Raw genomic sequence first — 12,276 nt, 5'->3', positions numbered from 1 at the left:
GCGCGTTTGGATCACTACTGGCTGTAAGCGAACTACTGGCTGAGCGATGCGCGTTTGGATCAATACTGGCTGTAAGCGAACGAGCGATGCGCGTTTGGAACACTACTGGCTGTAAGCGAACGAGCGAGCGATGCGCGTTTGGATCACTACTGGCTGTAAGCGAACGAGCGATGCGCGTTTGGATCACTACTGGCTGTAAGCGAACGAGCGATGCGCGTTTGGATCACTACTGGCTGTAAGCGAATGAGCGATGCGCGTTTGGATCAATACTGGCTGTAAGCGAACAATAGCGATGCGCGTTTGGATCACTACTGGCTGTAAGCGAATGAGCGATGCGCGTTTGGATCACTACTGGCTGTAAGCGAACGAGCGATGCGCGTTTGGATCACTACTGGCTGTAAGCGAAGGAGCGATGCGCGTTTGGATCACTACTGGCTGTAAGCGAAGGAGCGATGCGCGTTTGGATCACTACTGGCTGTAAGCGAACGAGCGATGCGCGTTTGGATCACTACTGGCTGTAAGCGAACGAGCGATGCGCGTTTGGATCACTACTGGCTGCATCCAAGGCCCAGCCAATCATTTACATAACAACAGAAATCAGCACAACAAGCGACTGAAGAGAGAAGATACAACCATCAGCGATTTGGGAAGAAGCGACCCGTGTGTTTTGTTAGGCTATTTGTTGGTTGTGTTGTATTTGCCAGTACCCAGTGTTCGCGGGGACCGACATGCCAATCAACCTGCTATCTGCCAATCACGGGAATGCCTGGAGTGTTCTGAAGCCGGGCATCCTGGTGGTTGGTGGAGTAGGAGGGGGGTTGGGCAGAGAGCGTTGGAAGTTAAGACCAGGTTCAGACATTGTTCTCTCTCTTAGTTCTGGCCTTCACAAGAGAAGGTCACGGTTGGTTCATAGGGTATCCTTTGTTTATTTGGCGTGGGCTACGGCCAAACAGTAGCCTGTGTGAAGTTGGGTTAATAAACCGTACATTCGTAAACTCAATCCTCTGTCTGGACAATTGTTCCTTTATGATCCAGTCAGGTCATTATTAACTGGTAACGTATACGACTCCTTGTCGTTCCTCAAGTTATAACGCGTTAGTTGCTTACTGGACCCTGACATTCCGTGTGAAATGTTAACTAGCTAACTAACTATGAGGCGTTGCTTGGATTCAGGGATCAAGTGTAGCTGGAGCTGGGCCTGGTTTAAGCTGGATGCCACTATAGAGGTGAAAGGAACACCACACACTTTCCTGCTTTCTCACTGTTGCTGGGACATTGTAGAACAGATGTCCACAGGCAGAAAGTGTACAATGTAATAATGGCCAGTGTAGCCCAAAGATATTGTTTTTGTTGTGTTGAATTTGACAGTAACATGTGTGAGTGAGGGGCAGATTAAAATAGGTTTTACTCAGTGAACATTATTTTTGCACACATGTAGCCTTGTGCACTTGGTCGATGTCTATAGTGGCCACTATAATAGAGCAAAAATAGCACAAATAGTTTCTTTCATTATTTTTCTTCTTTTAAGATGTGTTTTGCCCCATGGCAATATATAGATGTGTGCGTGGTCACAAGCACTCTATTATAAAGGCCTTCATGGCTAACTGCAATATTAGTGTATTGTTCTTTCTCAAGAGTGTCATTTGCTGTAAAGTCTAGGCAACAAATAACATTGGATTGCTTTTTTTAGCTGTGAGTTAGATTCACATTAACCACTTTATTTTACACACAAAGACTGATCATGTAGATCATATTCTTGGTGGTTTAATTAGTTAACCTGCATTCCCCCTAGCAGGGATTTTTTGCCTGTTTCAGTGCAACAACAAAAAAAGTCACCTTTTTGGGCCCTCAGCAGTTTGCATCCCTGGTTTAGGAGACTCACCTGGTTGGACTCAGAGCTGGAGGTGTTGTGGGTGGTGTTAAGGGCAGAGGCTGCAATGGCGTGGGCATGCTGGCGGGCAGCGAAGGAGGGCGAGGGCTGGATGAGGGGAGGGGTATGGCCGAACGCACTCAGGCCTCTCTGTTGGTTAAACAGCTGCTGGTATGCCATGGGGTTGATGGAGTGGGGGAAGGTGAACGACGGACTGGGAGAGGAAAGGAAGGACAGTTATTAGCAGATCCACTCCATTTACAACAGCAAGAGACAGACATAACTCTGCTATAGATTGAGTGAGCGAGTGACTAGTGTACGTGGAGCCCTTCAATAGATGTATAGATATGTGAAAGTAATACATACTTTAACACAGAGATGAGGAAAGTTAGAATACCGTGTAAGTCTTTGAGTGAGTGACTGGTGTAATGCCTTGTAGTGTGTGTGTGTGTGTGTGTGTGTGTGTGTGTGTGTGTGTGTGTGTGTGTGTGTGTGTGTGTGTGTGTGTGTGTGTGTGTGTGTGTGTGTGCGTGCGTGCGTGCGTGCGTGCGTGCGTGCGTGCGTGCGTGCGTGCGTGCGTGTATGTATGTATGTACAGTATGTGTGTGAATGCGTGTGTGTATGTCCTGCACCTGATGCCGCTGACTGACAGGTGTCCGTAGGAGCTGCTGGCTGCAGAGCTGGAGCGTGAGTTGTTGATGTAAGCCACCAGAGAGTTGGGCGAGGTACGGATCATGGTCTGCAGGTCGATGCTGGCGTCTGAGAGAGGGGAGATGGACAGGGCTCGCTTCCTGTTCAGCCTGGGGGTCAGTCTGGGGCTGGAGAACCTGGACACTGCAGAGAATGAACACAATCAATCAATCAAATGTATTTGATAACTGTTTAACTGTTGTCACTAGTCATCGTCTGTTTTTAGGTGAAAGCAGCACAAATATTTTCTCCAGAGGCGTTCTAGTAGAGGTCATTGTGCTGCTAGTCTGGTCTAGACTACAGTACAGTCCCCCCTCAGTCTGTTAATGGATGTGCTCCAAATGGCACCCTATTCCCTATATAGTGCACTACTTTTTTCCCTTATTTTTTAAACATTTTTGTTGTTGAATTTTGCCCCCTTTTCTCCCCAATTTCGTGGTATCCAATTGTTAGTAGTTAGTAGCTGTGCCACCCAGAGTCTCTGGTGGCACAGCTAGCACTGCGAAGCAGAGCCCTAGACCACTGCGCCACCCTATAGTGCACTACTTTTGACTGGGCTCTGGCATAGGGCTCTGGTCAAAAGTGGTGCACTGTATAGGGAATAAGTTGCCATTTGGGATACAGCCTATCTCTCTCCAGCATCTCTCTCATACAACCCTCCTTCTCCCCTTAAAGTTCACATCCTCTTATGCATAATTAATCACTTGCAATCATTTCTGTAATTACCGTGATAAGAATCTCACCCAGTCAGTTGCATTTCAGCAAGTTAAATGGAGGCAATTTAAACATTTATTTGAGAATAGCATTAAAAGAATGAGGCATAGCTACAAAGGGCAGAAGTCAACCTAGAGAGTTGTGGATGGCTTTTCCTAAGCTGTTTTTGGAGCATGAACATTACAGTAAAATAAAATGGGTTTTGACTTTTTTTGGCCATGAACTGTTGTTTTGGTACTTTGTGTTAACTTCATATAAGAATGCATGTAGACATACTAAAACCACCTAGTTCTGTGTACGTCAATCTGACCTGAATTGAGCACGTAGTTCACTTTAACCTTCCTCGTTGGGACATGCAATGGAAAGCCCCTTCTACCCTGCTACATTAAACCGTTCCAGGTAGTCAAATACATTTGGAAAGATGTCTTTCAGGGGTATCCAAAAAGTTCCTTTCATTTTTCTTTGTTGGCTTTGGTTTGGACTCTGTGTTCCAGTGGCAATGCGTGACAGCTACTGTAGGGAGAGATGGAAAGAGACAGAGGAGGTGATAGGGGAATACAGGGTAAGGGTAGAGGGGAGTGGCTAACAGAATACAGGGTAAGGGTACGGGGGAGTGGCTAACAGAATACAGGGTAAGGGTACGGGGGAGTGGCTAACAGAATACAGGGTAAGGGTACGGGGGAGTGGCTAACGGAATACAGGGTAAGGGTAGAGGGGAGTGTTGGCCAGCTGCTGTGGGTCAACAGGTGCTGAGCATTAGCTCTGGTGTAAGGGGACAGGACACAGACCAGGGCAGAGGACTGAGGGTAGTACTCGTCTGTAGGGTTATTAGGCCTAACAGGGAGCATCATCAGAGGTTCTGGCAACAGGAAGTTCTTAATAGCTCTCATCCCACCTCGCCAAAACACATGCCCCGTCACACACAGACACGCACACACACCAGCCGCCAACATGTCAAACACACCACTGTCAACCTGCTTTATTGGGTAAATTAGTGATCCTTCCTTCCAGGCCGTATGGATCCAGAGACCACTATACTATTCCAAACCTACGGCCATAAAAACTGTAGTCTTATACATGGTGTGTGTGTGTGTATGTGTGTGTGTGTGTGTCTGTGTGTGTGTGTGTTAAAACTTAAGTCTTACGTTTTCAAACTATTACGTTGTAAAAGGCATATGTGAATAAAGAGCTGCAGGACTCAGGACTCTGGCTGCTCTATGAAAACGAGCTGTAGAGATGTAAGAGATATTTATGAAAGAGTTGGCAAAAACAACAAACGGTCCTTAGGAATGTTCCTCTATGAAGCTAATAAATAAATGTGTCATGTATCATTAGGCGTGTTGAGAAAGAGGGGGGTTTGTCTCAGGGGAGAGGGGGAAGAGAGGGAGTAGGGGGGGGAGGTTTGATACCCGAATACAGTGGTGGGTTTACAGTTCTCTAGAAAAGTTTGAGGTGGATTTACATTGAGTCTAATGGCTCCTTCTCTCTGCCTGGGACTGGGCTGGCCCATTGTGGAGCCGTGTGTGTGTGTGTGCGTGTGTGTGCGTGCGGTGCAGTGGTCCTATTAATCTCTGCTTGCTTCAGAACTGAACCTCAGGGGAGATGCTTATTAATGTGCCACTTAATAAATCAGGAAACAAAACAGGGTACCACTCGCAGCCTGGCAAGGCTGGCGCCTGCCTCACCCCCTTGGCACCTATCCCAAAAGACTGCCTCATACCTCCTACCCTCCAACCCCCATTACCCAGACATGGTCTCCCCTTTCCAAAAGACTGCTTCATACCTACAACCTCCCCCAAACCCCACCCCTATACCCCTGAACAAACTGTAGTCATAACCCCCCAAACCCACCACCACACACTCCTACCCTCAGACAGGATCTCCTCTCCTACCTTATACCTCCAACCCCCAAATCCCCCTCCGTATCCACCCCTAGACAAACTGTAGTCTCTCCCTATGCAATTCAATACAACTTCATTTTCCCTAGCTAATGTGTTAGTCAACAGTGTGTGCATGGTAACAGTGTTTACTCCTCTAGCCTGGATCTGGCACACCAAGGATACACTCCTCCCGGGCCCCCGTGTTAGAGACACAGCGTACAAGGTCATTGCTGCGTCTGCTCTGCTAGAGGTCACTCAGGCACCACTCACACGGCGATGGAGTGTTTTATAGGTGGCGGGGCTCTAATTTAGGGATACGCCAGGTTCCGGCAGCGGAGAGTGAGAAACCAGATGTTCCAAGAGGTGGGATACGCCGCGTTGGCAGAGAGATATGTCCTGTTCTTTAGGTATAGGACTCTCTCTGTGGGAGCAGAGGAGAGAAGAGCACGGGGAGGGTTGGCTATAATTGGGGGATCTGGGCTCATAATTACAGGCACTTCAGTGCACATTCACCAAAAAACGAAAAGGGGGCAGAGTGATTATTTTAAGCATCTGCCTTGCTGTTTTAATTGAAATGGCTTTGTGGAAAATCGGAAAACTCTAATTGGTAGTTATCCTTTACCCCCTGTCCCTCCCCACCAACCCCAGTACAGCCCTAAACCAAAGCCCCCGGAATAAGAGTTGGCACAGGTTCCACACACAGCACAGCACACAAAGGTAGTCTCCCTTTGTTCAGTGTAACAGTTTGCATGGGACCAGGAGAGCCAGTGGAAACCTGTGGAGGGCCTGGCTTTGTTGGGTCATTAGTTAGGAGTGTTGATTCACTACATCCGCTGCTTTCTGGCCCTGACTCTCTCTCTCTCTGGTCTCTCTGTCTCTCTCTCTCTGGTCTCTCTCTGGTCTCTCTCTGGTCTCTCTCTCTCTCTCTGGTCTCTCACTGGTCTCTCTCTCTCTCTCTGGTCTCTCACTGGTCTCTCTCTCACTGGTCTCTCTCTCTGGTCTCTCTCTCTCTGGTCTCTCTATCTGGTCCCTCTCTTTCTCTGGTCCCGCTTTCTCTGGTCTCTTTCTCTGGTCCCGCTTTCTCTGGTCTCTCTCTCTCTCTGGTCTCTCTCTCTTTCTCTGGTCTCTCTCTCTCTCTGGTCTCTCTCTCTCTCTTTCTCTGGTCTCTCTGGTCTCTCTCTCTCTCTGGTCTCTCTCTCTGGTCTCTCTCTCTGGTCTCTCTCTCTGGTCTCTCTCTGGTCTCTCTCTCTGGTCCCTCTCTTTCTCTGGTCCTGCTTTCTTTGGTCTCTCTCTCTCTGGTCTCTCTCTCTGGTCTCTCTTTCTCTGGTCTCTCTTTCTCTGGTCTCTCTCTTTCTCTGGTCCCGCTTTCTCTGGTCTCTCTCTTTCTCTGGTCCCGCTTTCTCTGGTCTCTCTCTCTCTCTGGTCTCTCTCTTTCTCTGGTCTCTCTCTCTGGTCTCTCTCTTTCTCTGGTCCCGCTTTCTCTGGTCTCTCTCTCTCTCTGGTCTCTCTCTCTTTCTCTGGTCTCTCTCTCTGGTCTCTCTCTTTCTCTGGTCTCTCTCTTTCTCTGGTCTCTCTCTCTCTGGTCTCTCTCTTTCTCTGGTCCCGCTTTCTCTGGTCTCTCTTTCTCTCTGGTCTCTCTCTTTCTCTGGTCTCTCTTTCCTTGGTCTCTCTTTCTCTGGTCTCTCTTTCTCTGGTCTATCTGGTCTCTCACTGATTATATATATTTTTTGCATGATTTTGGTTTTGATGATTTTTTAAAACATGAAATGCACTATGCATTATGTGGGTTGAATGCTGTTACAACACAGAATAAAACATTAAAGTTCCATGATGGTGTGACGGATCATGTGTGATTAACCATCAGTTATTCACAGTACTTTACTTTAATCAAATATTTCAGTTGTTGTGTATATTACATTTGTGTTACTTGATTACTTGATTATTTCATTCCAATTCATCATCTCATCACTATAGAGCTGCTTCCTATGCTGTTGGACAAAAATCCCAATTTTAGTAGTTCTTCTAAGTAAATAAGGCATACTTTTATGTCTACTCAATACCAATACCTTGCAAAGCAACTGCTCTGTATCCCCTCTTGATCGCGCATTCTTCGTTCTCTTACATAGCAGGCGTGAAATAAACACAGACTGGACAAGTAGCTGCTGCGCTATGGATTATGGTCAATGCAGTTAAAAATCATGTTTTCTGCGCTAAACTATGTATAACATTGGCCTGTTGGAAACTCCCTACTACATTGCACAGTTCGGTCATGATCTGATTTATCTCTAGAGAAACAACAGCTCAAAAAGAGAACCAAATGGAATCCAATCAAATGTAAAAGACATCAGTCAATTAGTTTTCTAAAAAATGAAAAATAACCAACATTTTGGTTAATCGCTCAGGACTACTCTCTGGACTCTCTTTCTCTAGTATAGTTGCTATACAGTGGTTCCACTACATCCACTGCTCTCTCTCTCTCAGGTGACCCTAGACTGAGGTGAAGCATGCAGGCCCAGGCGTTGATCCTGCGAGGCGAGGGAGAGGCCCAGCGTGATGCCCAATCGCCTCCCTGAACTACACCCCAGCCTGGGTACCAGCCAGCCAAGAACCCCAGCCCAGCCACCCCAGCTCCGCTCTGCTCTCCTCCGAGTGGTGAGGAATGTTTATTTTCCCTGGTAAATCTCTCTAATACCATCACTGCACATTTTATTAGAGGAGGCTCGCTGCGATGATTCCCCTGTGAGCCCCTAGTGTCGTGCTAAAGCCAGACGTGTGTGTGAGCACATGTCTGCTGGGTGTTCATACAGTAAGTGTTTGTGTATGTAGTCAAACCAGGGGGACAAGACCCCCCCTCCTTCTCTGTTCCTCCCTCACATCCCCTCCCTTATCCCCAGATGTATTTTTCCTCTGACTAGATGGAAGATATTTACTTTGGCAGCAGCTATTGTCATAGGATCTTCAGTTTATTTTCCCGCCAGCAGGTTCCTCTACAGTTAGTTCTCTATGATCACCCCCCCCCCCATTATCTAGACTGTGCATCATGTACTGTAATCTGTAGGACTTTTAAAACATGTTTAAAGAACCTAGTAAGTTCTTTCAGATCAGTGCAATAAAGGAGAAGTGAGGAGACAGATTGTTTAGACAACTGAAGCTTATCCTCGTCCCCTCAGTTTGGTGATGTACATGTATGTGTTCTGGCCCACCATCCGGCTGTGTAACAGCATAATATCCCCCCTTGGTTTGGCCCACCATCAGGCTGTGTAACAGCATAATATTCCCCCTTGGTTTGGCCCACCATCCGGCTGTGTAACAGCATAATATCCCCCCCTGGTTTGGCCCACTATCAGGCTGTGTAACAGCATAATATTCCCCCTTGGTTTGGCCCACCATCAGGCTGTGTAACAGCATAATATCCCCCCCTGGTTTGGCCCACTATCAGGCTGTGTAACAGCATAATATTCCCCCCTTGGTTTGGCCCACCATCAGGCTGTGTAACAGCATAATAGTCCCCCTTGGTTTGGCCCACCATCAGGCTGTGTAACAGCATAATATCCCCCCCTGGTTTGGCCCACTATCAGGCTGTGTAACAGCATAATATTCCCCCTTGGTTTGGCCCACCATCAGGCTGTGTAACAGCATAATATTCCCCCTTGGTTTGGCCCACTATCAGGCTGTGTAACAGCATAATATTCCCCCTTGATTTGGCCCACCATCAGGCTGTGTAACAGCATAATATTCCCCCTTGGTTTGGCCCACCATCAGGCTGTGTAACAGCATAATATTCCCCCTTGGTTTGGCCCACCATCAGGCTGTGTAACAGCATAATATTCCCCCTTGGTTTGGCCCACCATCAGGCTGTGTAACAGCATAATATTCCCCCTTGGTTTGGCCCACCATCAGGCTGTGTAACAGCATAATATCCCCCTTGGTTTGGCCCACCATCAGGCTGTGTAACAGCATAATATTCCCCCTTGGTTTGGCCCACCATCAGGCTGTGTAACAGCATAATATTCCCCCTTGGTTTGGCCCACCATCAGGCTGTGTAACAGCATAATATTCCCCCTTGGTTTGGCCCACCATCAGGCTGTGTAACAGCATAATATTCCCCCTTGGTTTGGCCCACTATCAGGCTGTGTAACAGCATAATATTCCCCCTTGGTTTGGCCCACTATCAGGCTGTGTAACAGCATAATATTCCCCCTTGGTTTGGCCCACCATCAGGCTGTGTAACAGCATAATATTCCCCCTTGGTTTGGCCCACTATCACGCTGTGTAACAGAATATTGATACGTGATACGCTGTGTGCTGTGTTTGCATTAGGCTGTGTCGTCGAAGCCTGCGGTTAGTTACTGACAGATGTACTGACAGATGTATTTATTTGCATGTTCATCCACCCAGGGGCCCATCTCTTCCCCTTTATCTATCAGAGATCACTCATAACATAACATGTCACGTGCAATAGATTTACTTTAGGTTTACAAGGGGCTTTAGGGAACAAGGCCCAACTGGCCTCTGTCTGGTCTGCTGGAAGTGTCTGCTACTAGAGGGGGTAATTGGACTTTGTTGGTTTAGCGGAGACTGTTCTTTCATCCTGCATGTCAGCCCGCCCGTCACATGAACGTGTCAGAGCACACATTGGCATGGACACGCATTTGGCACTGCAGTGAAGAAGAGAGTTTCAGCACGGCCCACACTAACCGGCCGACCGACGGCAGGCTGGATCTGCCGGTGTTTGTTTTGTAGGCCTGTCAAAGCAGACTGCATGTAGACTACATGGCACCCATGTCTCAGTCAGTCACACAGTAGGTGGAGGAGAGGAGCAGAAAGCTACTTTCTGCGTCCCAAATGGCTCCCCAATACTGTATAGTGCACTACTTTTGACCAGGGCCCATAATGTGTTCTCAGAGAAAGCATTACTACTTACTTAGCTACTCACCTTCACCCTTAACAAAGGGACCCAAAAATGTTAAAGGATGCTCACACAAATTATTGTTCAGATTATTGACTGTTCTCATCAATTGTTTTACACACGTACAGTATACAGTACCATGCATGGAGTTGCATGGTCTTTCCTGAGCAGTTAGCTCTGGTAGACTGAACTGGACAGCATCAGGGTGACATGTTTAGTGTAATTTAACCATGTTCCTGAGAAAAAGAGAGTGTCTGGTTTATAGATCTGCTTAATGGCAAGCTCTACAATTGACAGTAAATCCATACATTTAGCCCTATGGAGATACGAGGATACCAGACTGTCTTAAACCTTTACTCTACTCACTGACACGGCAGAATTTTACATAAACACATTTCTCTCTTTTATTAACAACGATCACTATTTTATAGTTCAACCTTTAACCTCTAAGCCCACTCTCTCATGTCTGCAGTACTAATAGGAATAACTGGGAGGGAAAATAACCAGCCATAATTTAACTTTCGGTTCACTGAGGACTCTGCCCTTGTGGTAGGTCCAATGAGTTTATTAGAGCATAAACTGATTTTGAAATATGCATATAAATTTTATTTTATCAGAGCAAAGCTTCCAAAACAAATGTTGGGGTCTCGATGCATATGTATCGCCCTCTCTGCTGTTAAATGAGTCTCTTTATTCGCCAGGCTGTCTGCTGAGCCCCTGAGCCATTAGATGGCTGGCTGGGTCAATACAGAGGCTGTGTGTGTGGGGCTGCTAGCCTCGCTAACCGCACTAACAGAGAGCCACAGGTCCGAGAGTGCCCGGACGTTGACCACATCAAACCCAGCGTGGAGAAGGAGAAGGCCCAGTGCTGTGTTGTGTGAGTCGGTGTCTGTGGGTGTCTGAGCAAACAGCCTCCCCAAACAACTGTGGGCAGCCAGCAGCAGTGGCGGTCACACCGGGAGAGAGAAGTGGATGGAGGAATGGAGGGGGAAGGCAACAACATCTATGCCCCAAACTAGCCGCCCGTTCTCCACCCTCCCTCCCACTTCATGTTTGATTATGTGATTTAGGGGTAATTTAAGGTTCATTTCAACGGCGGTCCTGTTTTCCTAGCGCGTGCGTGTGAGGATTGATGCGTACGCGTCACGCAGGGTGGACTGGGAGCGTGACAGATGAGGTGGAAACACTGTTAGATGACTCGCTCTCGCTCATTTTCCTTGGGTGGGTTGAGACAGGATGAAAGTGAAATGGATATTACACCGGGAGCCTGGCAGGCAGCGACTGCATTTCTTTGATTGTCGAAAGGCATCGAAAGGCTTACTTTCATGGACAGTTTAGTTTAGTTTTCCACTCAGGACTATATTGCCCTTTCATACAGCTTACTGGAAGGTTCCTGGGTTCATTTAACTTAAGTTGAATCCAAAAGTCTTGGTCCAGGTACTTGCAGCAATGTTAGGCCTTACTTACTATCACTCTGCTCATACAGCTATGGGATATTAATTTGAGTCAGTTTGCTACAGCAGGAAAATAAACAGGAAATGTGAATTATTATGTGAATTAATATACATTTTTGTAGGGGTTGATACATTTTTGTGTAAGGGAAAATCAAGTCTGAAATGTCAAAGTGAAAATTACAAACTTCAGAAGCCTTTTCAAACCTCAAATACACTATACGTTTTAAATTGAAGGAAAGTTCTCCTGCAACAGGGTGATCAAATTAAGATCCTACATCTGTAGTTCTGGGTCCTATAACAATGCAATAACAGGCGAGTGGAACAGACTGGCAGCAAGGCTTTGGTCCCGAACCATATGTCTGATGGTTGTTCGCCACTTCTCTTCTGTCACACTGTCACTGAATGACCCCTGCCTGCATCTAGCCTCTGTCTTTGCCATTAGCTGTAGAGAGCAGAGCAGGAACCACAGATTTACAGTATACCTGCCATAACACTGACTGAGAAAGAGAAGAGACAGATATAGAAGCTCTGGCATCTGCTGCTGCCTGCAATATAGTACATCCACTGCCCCCCCCCCCTCTCCATGGTTGCCCTTTTAAGGTTACCGCTGTGAATTTACAGGATGTTACTGATAACAGTGTAACACACCTAAAACACCATATGACTGGCTGTGTGAATAAGAAGCCTGTGCTGGGAGAACAGTAGGGGTTTTACGAGTCCCCAGCCTCAGGCCTTTCTGTGTTTATATAAGAACCCACG

The 12,276-nt window shown here is 47.0% G+C and overlaps 1 protein-coding gene across 1 annotated transcript in view; it reads right to left on the bottom strand.

Moving 5' to 3' along the window:
- LOC118386335 (zinc finger protein GLI2-like) overlaps window positions 1-12,276 on the bottom strand; it is a 37,561-nt gene that overhangs the window by 20,586 nt on the left and 4,699 nt on the right. Inside the window, exons 3-4 of the mRNA XM_052521800.1 lie at window positions 2,503-2,704; window positions 1,883-2,084 (exon numbers count right to left, since the gene is read on the bottom strand). Of these exons, the coding sequence (XP_052377760.1) occupies window positions 1,883-2,084; window positions 2,503-2,704 (404 nt within the window). The remainder of the gene's footprint in view (window positions 1-1,882; window positions 2,085-2,502; window positions 2,705-12,276) is intronic.

This window comes from Oncorhynchus keta, chromosome 7, assembly GCF_023373465.1.
Source record: "Oncorhynchus keta strain PuntledgeMale-10-30-2019 chromosome 7, Oket_V2, whole genome shotgun sequence".
Classification (NCBI taxonomy): domain Eukaryota; kingdom Metazoa; phylum Chordata; class Actinopteri; order Salmoniformes; family Salmonidae; genus Oncorhynchus; species Oncorhynchus keta.
This window is presented reverse-complemented; position numbering and strand designations above follow the sequence as displayed.